Raw genomic sequence first — 18,926 nt, forward strand, 5'->3', positions numbered from 1 at the left:
ACACAACAAAAGAAACTCAAAACTTGAAAAAGAGACAAAAATCATAAAACCACAAATCAACATGGTGTGAGTAATGAACCCTGTGGGAGAACACACTGACAAAATCTGTCAAACGAGAAAAAGTAATGATCAAAGGAAACAGTTTTCTCGGGGAAAAAAGTAAGGGCAGGGATTGAAATCATACATCTGATATTGTGTATAGGCCGATGAAGTTTATCACATATTCAAATCCCAGCATATTGAAGTAGCTCAGAAAAAGCAAATAAATGAATCAGGCTGGCCTTTAGGCAAACAGATGAATAATGAATGGTACATCAACATGGAACAAATCTAAAGGCTTAAGAAAATATGAGAAATATCAAAAACTCCAAATTCGTGAAAAGAGATTATACAAATCATAGGGTAAAACATGAGACTTGAAAATGCAATTTTTCAATGCTCAAAGCCCCGCAAACGTCATTAAGAAAAATGTAAAGAAAACTTGTTGCATTTTTTCATTTTTTTAAACAAAAATCATCTCCAGACATTAAAAAGTAGCAAAATTTGGTGAAACTTGGCATAAAAATGAAGGATAATTAAATTTAAAATTAATAAATATGCACACTTTAGAAAGAAAAACAAACTAGTGAAAAAAAAATGTGTATATATATATACACACACACACAAGTGTGTAACGCCTTCAGTCGTGGACTCCCTATTGTTCCTCTTTTGTTCACACTTTTTCGGAAGACCTCCCATATGTTTTGTATACATTTTCCAACCGTGGACTCTTTGGCAACCTTGGACCCTATTGTCCCCTATTGTTATAGGTCCACAATTGAAGGTGTTTACACACTCACCCTTACACGGCTATACTTGTGGGGTATTTCCTTTGTTCTTGTGTACAAAACTCCCACACAACACACAAAAAGATTCAAATCACTCCAATTTAAACCAAATTCACTTTCCTGGGTTGAAATTTCGACCGTATGTCCCTTATATAAAAGACTTCAATTTGCAACAGATTTTTACCCATCAAAAATTTCCCCTTTTTGAGTTATTTCCAAATATCAGTTTCATGAAATTCTTATGGAGTGCCAATTTTGGTACCCCACAAGGTAAAAACTGGCCTCATGGGGTACTTCCCATTGTTCCAGTACCCCACAAGGCCCCATGTATAAGCACATGTATACATGTAGAAACTGCAGATGGAGGGCATACTTTCCAAACTATCAGACAGAGGACTTTTCTTCCATGTGAGTGCAGCCTATAACACGAGGACAACACACAAAAGTTCTTGGTTGTTTGTGCCACTAAAAATAGGTTGCGTTATTGGCCTACTACTATAGGGTTCATCATCAATATGGTATAATGTCTAGAAAGAATGGTTGGTGTGGCTACAACTTCATTGTGTTATGACAAAAGTCTTTGATGTTTCTCCAAGTACGGGTCTGCAGCACCACAGTGCAAGCTGCTTCAATGTCCAGCTTGCCAGGAACTTTCCACAAGTGGAAGAATTTGCGCAGGCCTTCTTGGACGTCTGTCTTCTCCGCTGTAAGTCCAGGGAAGGCGCTTCACTGGTCTCGATGGCAGAGAGGGTTCCCTTCTTCATGATGCAGCAGCAACACCAGGAAGCTGTCTTATTAATGTCGAGGCAAGAAAAGGACATTAGAAATGTAGTTGACAGCTCAGCAGACAGCCTGTCCATGTCACAGACAGACAGCCCGACAGAGTAACAGACAGACAGCCCGACAGACAGACCGACAGACTGACCAAATCTTACCGTTTTCGATGGATTCATCGCAGAAGTCTTCACTGCTGTCACTGCTGTCCCCACTGTTGCTGCTGTCCTCTTCACTAGTGCAGCCTCCTGAGAGTAAACCCCAAATTGAGATCAATCAGTTAAAGCACACATACATGCACAGGTGTCTGGCAGTCTCTGCTTGGCGTTGGGAATGGGGGGGGGAGTGGCCGGCCAAAATGGAACATTATTTTGGGAGTTCTTGATGCAAGAAACATTTACTGGGGAGATTTTTGGTCCCCTTCTTTCTTTGTACTGGTCTGTTCTTCGGGAGGGGGGGTTGAATAGGAAGAGAGGTATTATTTCCGGCCGAGTATGATGCCCTACAAACTGGGAGTCTGGGTTGGATTGACTCGTTTCAAAGCCAAGCGTTGGGTAGACGGAACATGGGAAATGTGGTTTGAGTACAAGGTGCCCTTACCTCCAGTTACATGCAGATCGTCCAAGGATTTGCCCTGCTGGGAAGGCAGGTTGCCCCTCTCCAAACTCAGGAGAAGTCTGGACAGTTTGGTGACCGGCTGTACGGTATCTGGCAACTGGTAGTATTCGTGATGTTCCCGCAGATCGTGGACCATGAAGTTGGCCAGAGTTTCAAGCTGATGTTCCTTTAATGCAAGAATTAACGATGCAGTTTCTGCATGTTTAAGGAGTTTGGTGGACCGGATGTTGGATGGATTGTCAAGGCCAGCCTTGGTTCAGCATTCTGTGTGCGTGTGTGGACACAAGGTCTCACCAGTTCAATTCACACAACTGTAGAAACTCTTCCGCACGTTCCGCTTTGTGTTTTTGGCCAGACTCTAGGGCACTTTCTTTCTAGATGAGTGCACACTTCTTGATGGAATAACCAATCTTCAGCGCTAGTGACGGAACATCGTACAACTGCTTGTCTTCCCTGAAGCCAGCAATATCGTGCACAGCCTTCACAATATCAGAAAGGTGGTGCGGATGGACAAATGATTCAAGTGATGCATTTGGTTGCTGGGTGTTCTTTCGGAGTTGTACGAGGAGTCGACCCAATTCACTTATCCCGTTATGGATGTAGCCATGCTGATCTACATCGTGCCCTAGTTTCATGTGTTCACACTTGGCTAATTCAACAATCGACGTGTCATTCTTGACTACCAAAGCCACATCATCTCTCTTCATTGGACTAAGAACCTGGTGTAACTGGAACGACATGCCAACAGGAGGAGGTTTCAACAAATCACTCTTGTGAGCAACCCGTCCACCCACATCAGCCCTCTTTACCAGTGCTGTCAGTCTGTGGAGTGGGTGCTGGCTTCAAAGGGAACACGTCTCACCACAAATCGGTACTCACATAATAGCTTTAACAATATACGCATGGTCCATATGCGTAGGGAGATACCTTGTGATTTGGCCTGTACCTGACAACGAGCACACCTCGGACTTCACAAAGAACCTGACAATTGTGCCTGTGATATTGCAAATTTGCAAATATTTGCATATTGCAAATTTTTAACAAAAGTTTCTTACGCACACTACCGTTGGGCTCACCGGCAATCTTGATGACTTCTCTTTCTTCATTGTGACATGACTGGAGATGACGGGGGAGCTTGGCCTGGGTACATCGCAGTAAAAGCAGAAGTGTTTCTTGTCCCATTTCCTGCAGCCAACCTCATTACTGGTTTGCATTGCGGTCACACCATAGTTCTCCTGGACGTCAGACGTGTCATCACTTGGAGCAACAGATGTAGTAGGCCTACTGCTGGAACCGTTGGACAAATCAGCCATACTGTCCAAACGTCTCCACTTACGGTGGACGAGCCAGCTGGCAAGAAAACAAATTGAATATTATTTTCATTAAACTGCCTGTCTTCTTTTAATTTGGTATGGACTGGTCATATGCAGCAGGGTATGAGACGGAGAGAACCCCTCCTGCTTTGTGTTGGTCATTGTCACGCAGGAATCTGGGGAATTCCTTTCAGACATCTTGGGGGGATGTGTTAAGTAACAATAGTCTGGAATGTGTATAGGAATTGGACATGTGGGGTGTACCCCTCGATCTCATTTCTTGCTGGGTATAGGACTGGTGGTGGTGGTGGGGGGGGGGAGAAACAAGGTATGCGGGCTCCAAAGAGCTACATCCACCCAAACACCCCCCCCCAAATTTTAAACACAATTAGGCCTAGAACAGACAACAGAAAAGTCTTCACTTGTGGCTGGAAAAAAATGTGCTGCAGGAACCTGTGATTGAGCTTTTTGGACTGCATACGTATACCTATTCCACTGGCACATTTACTCTAACAGCAGTATAAGAGCAACATCAGCCTTAGTTAACATTAGTCTGGGTCTAGGTCTGGGTCGAGTCGAGTCAGGGAAACAAAGAAACCAACTCAGGCAGGGGTGCACTTCTGGGGGTGAAACACTTGCATTTTTTCACTGTTGGTTTGAATATGATTTCATTATAATGAATGGGACTTGACCACGGGCCCAAGCCTCATAGTGGGGCAGCCTTAAGCTTAAATAAACAGGTAGATATTGTACTTTTTCCAGGAGAGTTACTCCTATATAAAATACAAGACAACTTTAATGAAATTCCGTCTTTTCCACTCTTGCTTTAATGTCTGTTTTGTATTTTTTGGCCATGCAGTTAAAAGAGACCATGCAAAACCGCATTCTTCACGAAGAAGAGAAACTGTTAAACAAGAATTGCCACAGGTGGAGAGTAAACAACTAAGCGATGAGAACAAAATGAAACACAGTGACAGTGAAAGCATCAGAAAACAACATGGGACTAAAAAAGCAATCGCAAAAGAAAACCGTCTGAGGAATTCATTGCAGAACAAGAACTCCACTCAGTTTCCACCACTGGAGGCAGGAGTTGTCAAACAGGATGCTAAGAATGATGAGTTGCCCCCAGGATTGGAGTATGAATGTGTGAAGCCAAATGAGGATGAACTTGCAGTGTACAAAGACAAGACAGATACGCCACTGGAGAACATAATGCAACAATTTCAATCCCTTTCTACCATTCGTGTATCAGAGCCATTTGGACCACCAGTACAGACTGATTTAGAGAGCAAAACCAGTCACCTAAATATTCCTAAACCAAGACTTCCAAGTATTCTAAATCTTGCAGACAGATTTAAAGAGAAAAAAAATGTGATTAACTAAGACCATCTCAATTCTTATGAACAGTTTGAAATCTTTGCTACCAGTCAATGTCACAGAGTTCTTTAGACCACTGACAGAACCTGATTTAGTTAGCAAACTCTGTAACCAAAATATTCTTAAGCTGAAAGGCTTCCCAGTATTCCCAGTATACCTGAATTGTATTGAGGGTTCATCAAATTTCAGATTATTAATTTTTTTTATTTAGGGAACTCTTAAGATAGTGAGAACACTAGTTCTGGTGAAGTGAATACACTTTTTGCACATATGTACATCCTTGTAATTGCAAGTCACTTCATTTACAAGGGAAAAAAATAAAATAAAATAATTCAGAGTTTTGGGCATTTTCAAAAATTGACCTTGGTTTTTTTGATAGGCGCCATTAGAAATAAATATTATAAATTAATTAAAAAATATTTCTATTTAATGGAAACTTTCCAGTTGTATACATGTGTACATCTACTAAATATGCCAGATAGAACAGTCACCGTTCACTTTTATAAGTGTGTGGTTCTAAGAAGAACCGATGGTGAACACTCGACGTTCTGAACAGTATGCTCTGTTCATCTTCAGGAGGGTGATGAACACAGACGAATACACATATGAACAGAGTATACAGTTCAGAACATCGAGTTTTCACCGTCGGGTCTTCTCAGAACCACACTCATAAAAGAGATTCCTCCTTGTACGTGGTGCAACTGCAAGCCTCACCTAATTTAGTACTTCCACCATGCAGAGTTCCAAGTCTTATTCAGGCACCTTTCACTTTGAAGACTGGTTCCCAAAAATTGTTTGGGTGTGTGTGTGTGTGTGTGCACGCTAACCTTACACACCTAGTGTAGACTTGTGAACAAAAGATGTCCACACTATGCAGGAAAGGAAGACATTATGTGAACTAACACATGTCTACAGGATGTTTCCCCTTTTCTGAAAAAGAAGTTTAGAGGTATTTTGGGCTAGGGGTCATCTGTCGTAAAAGGAACCGTATACAAAAAGTCAGCTGAAAATCGTGTTCCCAGTTCAAAGAAAACAAGTATTTTCATTGAGTTTTCTTAACTGCATGAAAAGGAAGGAATGTCCACACTAGGTATGTCAGGTAAGGGTGTGCAGGCATGGCATACATAATGTGGACCTCTTCACAAAATAAGTCCACATTATGTAGGGTGCGACAGCGCTGTGTGAACTCGCACATGTCCACACAATGTTTTGCCCTCTCCGAAAACAGTTTCAGAGGCTTTTTAGGTCAAGGTTATTTGTGGCAAAATTAAGAGGAACAGACCAGGAAATCATCATCAAAAATCCAGCTCGGAGGAGTTCTCCTTGTTGGAGAAAAAGCAGCATTTTCCCCAAGTTTCTTTAACCACAGGAGAACAAAGGAATTTTCACACTTTGTATGTAAAACAGGTATGTGTGTTTTGAAATGTGGTGCCCTGTGGAGACCCAGAAGAATGGGTTGAATAGGTCTTCACAAGGAATTTCTAAAGGTGTATTGGGGCATTTTCCAATACTCAACTTCGTCTCCGTCTCAGGCTTGGTGTGGGAAACCATCCATGGGCCTGAAGCATTTAAATTAAGTAGAAATACTGTAATGTTTGGCTTTTTTGTATCTTACTTGGTCTTTTGTGGCACTATTAGGCTTACTATTGCTTACAACCTCAAAGTCAGGAAGAAAAAAAAACAGTTGAAGACGGAGCCCAAGTCGAGTATCGGAAACGGCCTAGGTCTCCACAAGGATTTCACGAATTTGATACTGTGAAATTGCCTAAAGAGGATAGATTTTTAATGTGTAAGAATCGTTGTAAATTGAAGTGTTTCATGTAAGGGACATTCAGTCGAAATGTCAGTCCAGGAGAGTAATTTCGGAATACGCGTGTGTGTATGTGTATTCTGCAATGTTGTCCTGCCATGCTGAATATGTTTTGGTTACTGTAACAGTTGGTCTATTGTAATTAAGATGTAAACATTGGTTGTTGACAGTTTTCTATTGGGTTAGGTTGGGTCTGTTGGGATTGTGATTGGCTCGGGTCTGGTTGGAATGGGTTAGGTAGGTTGGGTTTTGGTCTGTTTTAGAGGGATGGGACGGATGTGGACTAGTCACAAGATCTGAGTTTCCTTTAGTTGTTAAATTCATGTACTGGTGCTTAGTGCTGACGTACCTATACAGGCATTTTTTTCCAGCTCTTACGATTATAAATCACACAGCTCTTGACTGGGGAATCACTCTGTCCAGTTTACTAGGACTCACAAGAATTCAGTGGATTATTCACTCTGAGCTTATTAACATGAAGCTGCTCTCACCACGGCTATCGTAAACAGATGGGAAGACACAGGGCACAAAGTGACTTTTATAGGCCACACAGAGCACTCTGGTACCCGGCATCCCGTGAAGGAGGATGTTCCTCGCCGGAAACTAGCAAGAAACAGAGAGGTCCACTCTCGTGCCACGCTAACATGCAATTGTGTTACATTGGTGTCTTCTAAGTTTGGTCAGTTCCTGACCGTAAAACTGGCACTTCCAACAAAAAAAAATTAAAAGTCAAACTGCATGATTCTGAATTGGTCGTGATTTAACCAAAAGTGGCAATGTCTCTTGGGAGGCGATGTTGGTGTGCCAAAACTGCCAACTAACGGGACTGACTATTCGTGGGACGGCTTATCAAAGCCCTAATCAGGGTAGGCTTCCTTGCCAGTCACTTGGGTCCAATTTCACAGCGCGTTTAAGCTCTCGATTTTACACTGAGAAACACGCCGTATTTCATGGAAACCGTGATCATTAAGTACAGCAAAAGACATGGTTACTTTGGAAGGAAATTTTTCTTAATGATGTGACAAACAATGGAAATCTCAATAAGACATGACCGTAACCACAACCACGCCAAACACCGCCAAAGAGCACTTGAACGTAATTTCTGTTATAGTGAGAACAGCTTTTCTGCCAACTGTTCAGCAGTGCCATTAAAAATTGGGCCCTGAAAAGTCACGGACTCGGTGGATGGCAGTAGAGGTGACGGGAGGGGAGAAACTCGCCATAATTAATGGTGCAAGGTTCCAGGATTATTGCCAAACTTGCATCCCCTCACGATTAAGAAGAAGCGTCAATCACCTGCAAACGGAAACTACGAAAGCCTATTAGTGACATGGCAAGTATGTGTTCAGAATTCGTAATTGCGGATTAGTAATTCGTAATTACGGATTATTAATTCGTAAAGTAGTATGGAAACGGTTGATTCCAGCGCAGCCCCTCTGTTCCACTTCCCAGGTCAAAAACGGCTTCCCAAGCCAGAGGGATTTTCCCCCAATCTAGGGAATTTCCCCAACTGCTCGCGGCTGCGCACAAAATTTGGGCTCAACTTACGGGTCAAAAGGCGAGTGGCAAAACTCGTGACTTTCGGTTTAAAAAAGGACTTTCCCCCTTTGCACGTGACCTCTTGACCCCCAAAAGGGACTTGCCCTTTTCACGTGACCTCTTGACCTCAAAACCCCGAGACTTCCGGTTGAAAATTAAAGGGACTCACCTAAACACCGCCCAATTCCGGTTTCAACGGCGAGATTTCTCACGATGCAGGGCCGGGTCGGAAAAAAAAGAAACAATTTCTCAACGATTCTATAAAAGTAAAACGCCCCCAACTTTTGCCACTAAATTTGAATATGCTCAATTTTTCTCCATTCATGCGGTATGGTTAACTGCCAACGGTTTCGAAATGAAAAGAGATTTAATTGAGCAAGCAAAGCTTGACGTGCAAAACCAAAAGCATCGCATTTGCTTGGTGAGAACGACCAAAACCGGCCAACAAGTTTATAAACCAAAGGAAATTTCTATTTCCGGTGATTTACTCGTCGCTTAAAAGATGAAAAATATTTAATTAGTTCAATAGAAACCAGACAAATATAAACAGACATGATGGGCCAAAAAACAAAAGTCAAATGTCACTTTTGCCAAGACACGACAAACTCGGTTTACTTGGTAGATTCCTACGGTTGCTTGCGCTGTTTAAACTCCGACTGTTTATTGGAATGTACCAATTGTAAAGAATGTCACGATTGTCATAAATGTAACGACTGCAGGAAATGTCATAATTGCTCTACATGTGACAACTGCTGCGTATACCATGCAAAGATATGGGACGGAGGGCAACCCCCTTTACCTGTCCAATCTCTATACACACTGTAGACTATTGTTACCTAACACATTCCCCCAGAAGTCTGTAAAGAATTCCTGAGATTCCAATCAAACAAAGACCAACACAAAAACGGGTGCGATTCTTACGACTGTCAAGATTCTGATGCCTTGAACAGCTGCAAAGATTGTTGCAAGTGCACTCATAACAATGTTTTGGTTGTACCGATTGCACCTGCTGCGTAAATTTGTATCGAATTGGAGCAAGCAACATTTGCCCCCAAGTAATTAAATCGCTAAACGAGGAAAAGACGCAGTTTATTGGCAAAGAGCCCGCGAACGCCGTCAAATTGCCGAGTGACCAGAAAAAAGCGAAGCGCAAAAAACTGGCCCAGATTGTTTGTTTAGGTATGTATATTACGCGGGTGAACAAGAGGGTCTTAGATTTTGTTCTAACTCGTGAGACAAGGTAAGGAGCTCTGGATCGGCAAATGTTCCGTTGATTTTGGCAACTTCTCTGGACAGCGACTGCACAAATTTAACGGCTGCATCTTGGCATCTGACAACCGCGTATGAATAGCCGCATGGTTTATGAACTTGTGTTTTAACCATGTTTGCCTGTGTAGGTGGCAGGCGCTCCAAAACCGATTCAAAATCGGCGTAGATAATTAAAGGGGCGTCCTGTTTGTTTTTATAGTTTTAAAACTTGGGAATATTTTTTCCGTTTTCGGGGAGTACCACCTTGCACGCTGCAGTGTCCGTTTCTTGACAATCTTCCTTGTGTCTGTTTAGTCCTAGTTCTATAAAGTTGCCCTCAACGCCCAGAGTGCAAATACACTCTGGCTGAGTTCGAGCGGCTTGTTCTCGTATGTTCACGAACAGCTCGATTTGTGTTCTGGGGCGGGCCGCTGGAACGCCGGGAGAAAACAAACAGTTATTGCTGGTAGTTAGTGACAAGCAACATGGTGGCGTCCATGTAGGCTACGCTATTCGAGAGTTGATGCTTGGATGGGCTGAATTCTTTTCAGCAAAAACTTCCTATTGTCTACATGTTCTATTGATTTGGGATCCTTCCCTTTACCTTTTGGCAGCTGTTCAAAAATCAAATCTGACGAGATTTTCCGTGTGTTCCTGACGAGGAAGTGGTGTGTGATCCTGTTCCGAGAACAGAGTTGTTGAGTTGTGTTCCCGCCGTTAGAGCGCAAGAACTAGAAACTCGTGTCAAGAACAGGCCGCCCGAACTCGACCTCTGAAGTCATTTTTGTTTTGAACGTTAGTAATATTTTGGCAATGGAATGTAAGTCGCTCCGACTGGGTTGATGTAAAATGCGACTACTTTATGAAACACCAAGCCCGAGCCACGCTGTTCGTGAGCTTCGACATCTTCAAATATGCTTGGCGAATTGTTGGTTTAGCGCTTCTTTAATTGCTTGTTTAGAAAAGACCGCGTTGTTTGTACTCGTAAATGTAAAAACGCCGAGTTTTGTCTTGATTCCGGGCTTTTCCGTTTTGTACTTTTGTGGCCGTTTGCAATTTCTGAAGACGGGAAATCCGCTTATGCAAAGTGATCAATCAATTATAATCAATTATATTAAAATAACTATGTACAACATTTTTGGAACGCAATATTGTCAGTCTTGGCAAAACTAATATCACATATCACCTCAAAATCATTATGGCATGTGGCAGGAAATGACCTGTGACAAACTATTTCTCTGGCAACTCAGTAAGTCTCAGACAATATTTCCTAAATAGCAAGGCGACTTCTAACGTTATGCTGCATAAATTAATAGAAAGAGGAACTTTTGACAAAATGATGGATAATTTTCCGGCTTACGGTTTATCCTTAGCTCCGCCTCGTTGCCGTGTGGAGCATTCCTGGGCGGTGTTGTCCTCCTTGCACTTCCTGCAAGCAAGTCTAGACTCACGATCCGTCTCGTCGATAGAGGGATGACGTCATCAGTCTCCGCAAGGAACTTATTCCACGCTTCATGTTGTCTTTGACTATACTTGCAAACCACCACACGACAGAGCGTACACTTGACATCCACCGACAAAACAATCACACTGTTGTGGGTTGCAATGTTTCTTGGATAGCACATCAGTATCTCCATGTTTTGCACCTGCTCGATGGAGTATACGGAACCGGTATTGAGCTAGCACCCCCAGCCATCCCGATGGTGTTGGGGTTCCTTAAAACTAAACAGCCATCTCAGCGAATTGTAGTTTGTGCGTAAATCAAATTCCCGGAACTACTGTATAAAAGTCAGGCAAGCCAGCAACTCGCGCCGCGTCACACAGTAACGCCTTTGCCGTTTATCAAGTCGTTTACTGGCATACGTATTGACTCTTTCTTCACCGTCCTCGCTCTTCGGATAACACGGCGCCAAATTCCAATGTTCGAAGCATCTGTATCTAGATGTACTTTCCGTTCGGGCGGGGATAAAGCAAGCACAAGTGAATCTTTAATTGTTCAAACGCAGCTTGACATTCATCTGTCCATTCGAACCGCGTTCCTTTCTCCGTCATCTGGTATCTCCGTGTATAAAGTCAAATCCGAGCAATACGTCATCCCGTATTGGTGCAACAACATACACAGGAGAGTCAAAGCCATAATCCGCAATCCTTAAGCGTACATTCACAATACCACGCACATTTTTATCTTTTTACCAGCTGTCTCCAGTGCAATGGAACTTCACTGCAAAGTTGGACAAAGTTCCGGCTGCAAGGCTCCCGTATCCACAACAGCTTGAAAGTTTTTTCCAAAAATTTTAAAAGGGGAAAGCATCGTATATCCACCTTCACCAGCACGTCTTATTATCAATAATTGTACATTTTTTTTTTCTTTGTGCCTGGCCCTAACCCTGGCAGGTAGGCTGCTTAGTTTTTCTTCTGATTGTCAGACGACTGACTCCCGAGTGGACGGTTCAGGGCAAAATCGCTTGATGTGACAAGCCTTCCCGGAACTACGACAAGTGACTTTCTGCCAGTTTACCCGCTGCTTGACAAGTGTTGTTCTTACAATTCAGCATTGACTTAATTTCCTTTAGCTCAGGTGTTATCAAAGCAGTGACTTTGTCAGTCACTTCAGCGGTAACTGAACACCTGTAAGCGCTCTTCCGTCAAGAGGCGTTTGCCGCTCACCCGGCGTACTTCGGATGGCGCTCTTGTCTTCGCTAACTGAACTCACAGCACACACTGATTTCCTTGAGGAATTAGCTTTGAAGCTTTCGTGAACCGCGACCATATTGCTCAGCTTCATTCAAATCATCTCATATCCCATCTGCGAATCTGGCTGTGCTTTCATGAAATGTCCAGTTTCTTTTGTAGCTCTTCCGGTGCAGCTGGGTACGCTTTCACAACAAAGGTGCGTACTTTAGCGGCAAACTCAGCGGTAGACTCAGCGTTTTGCCTCAATGTGTGCAATTGAGCCCTCTATGTCTCCGGTAGTGCTCTGTCCCCAAACCGCCGCTTCAAGGATACCATCATCTTGGCGTAATCATTCTGCACAGCACTGGTGAGTCCACTGACGAATTTCATTGTGTCACCACGGATACATTGGTACAGCTGTTTCAGGCATTCTTCCTCAGACCATACAGCTCTCGATGCAAATCGCTTAAAAGGGGTTTCAAAATTTACCCAGTCCTCCTTGCCGTTGCAGGTGACCATCTTCGGCCGTGGTAGCGTGTCTTCTCGCCGAATTGGTAGTTCTGAGGCACCGCGCTCACGTCGATTTACATTCCAGGGTTGGATACGGACGGAAGTTTAACGTTGTCATCAAACTGGTTTACACTGTAATCGTTCCGGGCATTAATCACGTTGACAACTGGATAAAATATGTTTCTGTCATGCACAGTAGCATCTTTGCGTTCAGTTTCGAGACGGACTAGCCTTGTCTCCAAACGTTGTGCTCTCTTTTCTGATTCTATGTGCCCGTCTTTTAGACGTTGGGTCTCGCTAGTATCGGTTTCGGTCTAGTTTTTCTGCATCGGCAACCACCTCATTTGCGTCTCCCACACACCTTACATCCTTACATACAGCAAAATCCACAGAACATAATCCACAGGTGTTATCCGTGGTGAACATTATCCAAGAGTTATTCTAGTCACAATATTCCTGCAGTAAAATTCAACTCTCAGTTCTCAGATGTAATCCAGTTCGCACACTTTTTATTCCCAGTTGGATCTCCGAATCCGGATCTCCGATATTCCTAATCTCACCTGTATATTCTGAATGGCACCAGTATATTCCAAATTGAACCAGTATATACGGGTAAAATCCAATTCGAACTAAATCCAGTATCCAGACTGCAATGATCCTCGGTAAATCAGTGTCATCCCACCGCTGCAATTCGGGCACAGATCCGAAGGGTCCAAGATAAGAGCACGAACTCTCTATCTTCATTCTAGCGTGGCTATTTATACAGGTTGGGGTTATTTTTACAAAGAATTGAGAACAAAAAATTCCATCATAACATTTACTAATAAGTCACATAAGGTAGAACAAAACAGCGTGCCGCGTAGCGAACATTAGTGCCTCATGCTCACCGCAAGACGGCAACCAAGCAAGCAGGTGCGCGCTGTTTACATGTGGTTCTGATAGCGTGCACTCAGCAGTAACTCAACTGTGCACTGTCAATGCATGCTGGAGACGCGACGTGAGCAAACTAATAATCGCAGAGGGCGCTGTCGATGTCATGTAATAATACCAGAACTAACCAATTATCATTAACTGATAATCGATCAACAGTTCATGAATAATCTCACAACAGTATTTATTAAATAGAGGTGTCTAACAAAAGAACTGGTTCTCTGAAAAAAAGTGAAATTTATAATAATAATAATTACCTTTTATAAAAATAAGAAGATGAATGGAAACACGGAAACAAACCTTGCTTGCAATCATTGTTGTCAATGTGACAGCTGCTATAATTGTACTGAATGTAATGAGTCTGTCGAATGCCACGAATGTGTCAAATGTGACCACTGCATCAACTGTGAAGACCTACTATATGAATCGTTGATAATATGCCTAACTGATAAAAAAAGGCTTCGAATACTACAAAAAGATGAGATTTAGAACACTAAGACGATCCCCCATTTAGCGGAGAAAGTGATTTGGACAAATACTTGGGGCAGCAAGGTTTAATAACTGAATATAATGTAGATGTAGATCTAGAAAAAGAAGACAGAGAAAAGGAGACTGGGAGGAAGAAGACCTAGAAAATCATCCAGCAATACCTCGACCTCCAGGCTTTCTCGTAGATGTATAAGCTATAGAGGACAATTACGCACGTGCAGTAGCTGATTACCAAAGATGATTATAGACGTATATTTTAAAAAGATGATGATAGGTAACCGGCCAAAATATGTATCCCGATTTAAGCGAGTATCAAACCGAAATAAATGCGAACAAAATTTACCGGGTTCAAAAAATCGATGATGGTGGTGGAAGGTCTCGCCACAGGCGAGATTGGGGGCTTATACGATATTAAAGTACGCCTTCTGCAGGCCCACAAAACTAAAAAAGCATGGCCAAATCTGCACACTTGCAGATGCCGAGCTAAACACCATAGACGAATATGTATTACGCGCGATCGAAGAAGGCGATATTAACCAAGAAGGATTTGTCTAGATTAACGAAATTAAGGAAAAGACTAGGTCAAATACGACTACAAAATTGAAAGAAAGTAAATCGACGAGTAAAAAAGAATATGAACGACAAGTCAATGAAAAAGGAGGAGACCTAGTGAAAGGGAAGCAATTAAAAAAAGATTAAGTCATACTGAGTAAGTTTTAGAAAGTCGGTCCGATATCAAGAACAACCCGAAGAAAAACCACCGGCTATCCGAGAAATAAAACCTACCGCACCCGCATTTTGAAAACTCTCTATTTAAAAGATGCTACACAACCTAAGTCATTGGCAATGGTGTTAAATCAAACCAACTGGGTTTCAGCCAAGTTTCCAAATTGAAACCGCAGCGTTTTACCAAAACCATTATAATTTCGCGGTGTTACTGAGCGACGACGGCATGTGGGCTGGGTTTCGACCTATTATCTGATCTAGACCCATACGTATCAGCTTTATTCAGCTTTGTGAGGCCTGTCGATAGATCTGGGCAATGCTGCAATGTGCTTGAAGGCCCATTTTATTTCAATACATTTGCGAAGTTCCACAATTGCCGTTTTACCCAATCTACTATACCACCTTTGAAGGCGGTACTGGGGTCGGTTTTGGCCTGGGTTCCGGTGCTGGAGTCGGCTTGGGCCGCAGCTCCTGAACCTCGCTGGCTACCACGCTGGCTACGATTGTACTGACCGCCAATCCAAAAGCCGTTAAAATGCTCGCTATAATGCTCGCCCAGTTCCCCAGTTCCCTAAACAACACCCTTATATTTTTGCGGTTGATTTCGCTTCGAATTCTATCGGTGTCTCTATTGATGATTTCAAGTCTGCCACGTCTTTCAACTTGTAAATTGTCCAATTGTGCCAACAGTTCTGTTCGCTCTGCTTCGGTTTGCAGCTTCGTCCAATTGATTTTTGACCTGCCGAATCTTTTCGTCCAACTGATCCAATTTGCCCTGATCCGCACCCCTTCGGTGGTCTGAAGTGATTCATTTGGAGTTTTCCATTCTCAAAAGTTTAATCCGTCTTTCTCGGTCTGTACCTTGCCTATGCGCAGTGATGTCTCCCACGATTTCGCTCACTTGGTTTGCAGCGTCGGATAATTTTTTTAGGGCTACCGTTTCGGATCAAATCGTTTTTTAAACTTCAATTTTTCAGTCGTAGTCTTTTAACCCTAAAATGTTTCTCGTAAATGCCGGTCCCGAGTAGAAGGCTTTTATATCGCAGTCTGCTATAGTGCCCAAGGTAATGTGTCGCGACTTTTTTTGCTCGTTAATAACATTTCTTTTGGATATTCGTCTGTACCCGTGAAAAAAAATCTACTGTTAAGCCGATATTGGAAAATTTCGTACCAGGGCAAATTTGGCATCCGGTCGCCCCATTTCAGTATAATTGGCTTCAAATTGGTTCACCGTGAGATTGGTTTGAAATTGCCTCGTACCCAAATCTAATGTATCTGGCCTCGGACTAACGGTTAATTTTGGTCCGACCAAGCCATAATGTAAGAAGTCGTATCGAATTTACCTACCGTCAATATCTGCGGTGTCTAAAAGAGTATTCAAAATTTTGATCGTCGTCACTATAATTTGCATTTGTTGTTTTCCCCTCTGTCCAATAGAGGTATTTCTTCCGGGTCAAATCCTCCTTCTGATATGGCACTTAATAATACCAATTCTTACTTCACTTTACTTAATTTAAACTTGCTTTTTAACCAGTTGGCAAGCTTGCCGGCAAAATGCCCTGTGAAACGAGCCAGCCCTGTGTGGCTAACGCACCGCTTGACACAATTGTTTATTTTTTATCCCGTCTTCTACCGACATTTATTGATATCGGATGGTTTAATTTTAAATAGCTTGTTGCTCAACAACGTATTTTATGGAAATTAGGCTTACAACAACACCGTGGTAAAACCGCATTGGCAATGACATTTATGTCTATAAATTTTATCTTAATATATATTTTTTTTAATTTATGCTATGTCTAGGATTTCTCGGTCTAAAATTTCAGGCGTGGGTACAGTCGTTAGAACTTTAGATGCTGCGTAAATTGACGGCGCTTCTATATCTCTAGCACTAAAGCAAAAATAATGCGACTGCTCCGATCGCTTCACCTTGTTTCATTGAATTTTTGTTTTCTGTGACTGACTGGTAAATTTTTATTTTCTGCCTTTGTTTTGGGCTTGGGTTCGCCTGCTTTCAGCCTTTTCATTTTCTTATTGTGCTCGGCTAAACGCTTGCCCCTGTTCGACTCGTTTGGGATTTTTAACTTTGGTCATCGGTTTGTAACCTGGCTGTTTACCCAACTCGGGGCAGGTGTCGGTGCTGTTGTTGGCTGTTCTTCAGTTGACATCTGAAAGCCTGATGAAGTCTATGGGGTGGCGATGCCCCTTAGACGCACGTACAAACGTAAGATTAAATTGAAGTGTATTTACAATTCCCCTGCTTAAGTGTACGTCGTAAAAATTAAAAAGCATTTCTTGGTCTGCAAGGGTAAGGGCTTCAATTTCCTTGACAGAATATTCTATATATTAAATACATCTTGAAAATAGTTCGCGGTACCCGCTGCTTCATTTGACTTGGACCGGCCAGCCGACCCCGGCAAGCTCGGTGGTCGAGTGGTTAAGACATGCACTAGTAGGCAGGAGGTCGTGGGTTCGAGTCCCACCCGAGTAAGCTTGTGAAGTTTTTTTCGCAAGCTCTCGGACAAGCACTGAGCATACAGTGCTCTATTGATATACGTTGGGTAAGGGCAAAACCTGTTATATATAACTATATTACCCACGTATTTTTTTAATTCTCCCAAAGCAACTGTTGAATAAAGTCCTATCTTTGAAACTGGGTTTAAATTCGGGGTTTTGTGTCGACTTTTGACTCGCTGAGGATTGATTTGATGTCCATTTTAATACATATGTATGTTTCAAAGTTGTTGAACGCATGATTTACAAGTATGTATTCGTAGTTAACTGCAATAACTAGTTCGAGAACTATTTGGATTTAATTTGCAACATTGTTGCTTTTTGCTTACAATTGGCTACTGTGGGAGCCCAATTTTAAACAAATAATAAGTAATTTATTCTAGCGTGTCAGTTAATTTGAGTTTGTTTTATTTCTTTTTGCAATTGCAACTCGAGCAACGGAGTGTGCAATTTGATTTAATGTGACCAATTTTATCGTCTATACGTTTTATCGTGCACTGATCAGTTTTTCTCTCCAAAAGCTGCATTTTAACATTGCAATCGTTTTGATAACAATATTTGTAAACATTAATTAATCTGCGACAAAAGTCTATGAAATGGTCAGGGTTGAATCTTTAATATTTCTTTTCGCTTTTGCTGCAATTACAAATCCATTTGTTAATGCACAATTTGCAGTCATGTCTTTGTTTGGCCATGTTCACAAATTGAAGATCTACCGCATTTTGACGTTTTTGTTTTCCATGGATGCATTTGTGACGGTCACTGGAAATTTTTGCCGATTTGTTACAGCTCATACACCTAGCACATATTTTGCCATTGTCTTTAATTTTATACGAATCCAAATCTTATAATTTATGGCAACGACTACATATTTTACTCTGCGTCTAATTTCAATATTACAATAAAACATATTTTCATTTTTATTGGAGGAAAAAAAAAACACAGGCGCCTTGTACTGACGGCTTAGTTACTAAATTTAAAGTTTCTTAAATGCTGCTTCGATTGATCACCTTTTTCTTATGGTACCACATCGTTTTTGTCGAGCATTTTGATCAAATGACGATTTATCTTTACAATAGAAAATGGCCACCCACTTCTGCTTCTGTATTCTGTAAGCGGAATTATATTTCTGCGTGAATAGCCAACAAGAGTGTGAATAATGCCTGCCACTGAAAGCCATTCTACTTAGTGTTTTCTTGCTTGATAAATTAGTTAGCGGCACAATAGTCTATGATAAACAAAGTATTTGCCCCGTCAAAACCTTTTGATACCAAGTCAATAGCCTCATTTAATTCTAAGTTCTCTTTTTCAAAATCACAGAAATAAACGTTTTCATCGTTACATATCCACAGCCGCTCCAAATGAGTCGTTTTTAAATAGGGTCGGGCAGATAACTACTACAGCTTCACACCTAAATTTATAATCCGTTTCCAATAGCTCCAGGATCCATTTAGTTTTCCACTTTCAAGTATCGCACACAATTAAGGCACAGTGTGGATTTTTATAGGTTGCCACTCATTTATTTTAAATCGGATCTTAATACTTAATACACCAAGCTTCAACAATTATCTGTGCATC

The 18,926-nt window shown here is 41.9% G+C and overlaps 2 protein-coding genes across 7 annotated transcripts in view; one reads left to right on the plus strand and one right to left on the minus strand.

Annotated features, from left to right (window-relative positions):
• LOC110990503 (uncharacterized) overlaps window positions 1-18,926 on the plus strand; it is a 234,114-nt gene that overhangs the window by 190,247 nt on the left and 24,941 nt on the right. For 3 of the 6 annotated variants that reach the window (XM_087136866.1, XM_087136867.1, XM_087136870.1), the window contains one exon: window positions 4,392-7,468. The exons of 1 other annotated variant lie outside the window; for it this stretch is intronic. In XM_087136866.1, the coding sequence (XP_086992992.1) occupies window positions 4,392-4,915 (524 nt within the window). In that variant the 3' untranslated portion in view covers window positions 4,916-7,468. Of the gene's footprint in view, window positions 1-4,391; window positions 7,469-18,926 lie in introns of those variants that run through there. 2 more of the 6 variants (XM_087136875.1, XM_087136876.1) reach the window with 2 other exon arrangements.
• On the minus strand, window positions 710-2,428 carry LOC110987824 (uncharacterized). The gene is made up of 3 exons (XM_022250928.2): window positions 2,202-2,428; window positions 1,763-1,849; window positions 710-1,614 (listed from the first exon to the last, which is right to left on the minus strand). The coding sequence occupies exons 1-3, from the start codon at window positions 2,353-2,355 to the stop codon at window positions 1,385-1,387; spliced, it is 471 nt and encodes a 156-aa protein (XP_022106620.1). The 5' UTR covers window positions 2,356-2,428; the 3' UTR covers window positions 710-1,384.

Source organism: Acanthaster planci, linkage group LG05, assembly GCF_054643075.1.
Source record: "Acanthaster planci isolate LZ-2023a linkage group LG05, COTS_SCS, whole genome shotgun sequence".
NCBI classification, from domain to species: Eukaryota; Metazoa; Echinodermata; class Asteroidea; order Valvatida; family Acanthasteridae; genus Acanthaster; species Acanthaster planci.

Bases quoted from the DNA above. Each gene is read 5' to 3' on its own strand.
- LOC110987824 (XM_022250928.2), bottom strand. From the start codon at position 2,355: ATGGTCCACGATCTGCGGGAACATCACGAATACTACCAGTTGCCAGAT. The intron at 1,850-2,201 runs GTAAGGGCACCT...GTTTACTCTCAG, and splicing joins CGATCTGCATGTAACTGGAG to GAGGCTGCACTAGTGAAGAG. The intron at 1,615-1,762 runs GTAAGATTTGGT...TTAATAAGACAG, and splicing joins CGATGAATCCATCGAAAACG to CTTCCTGGTGTTGCTGCTGC.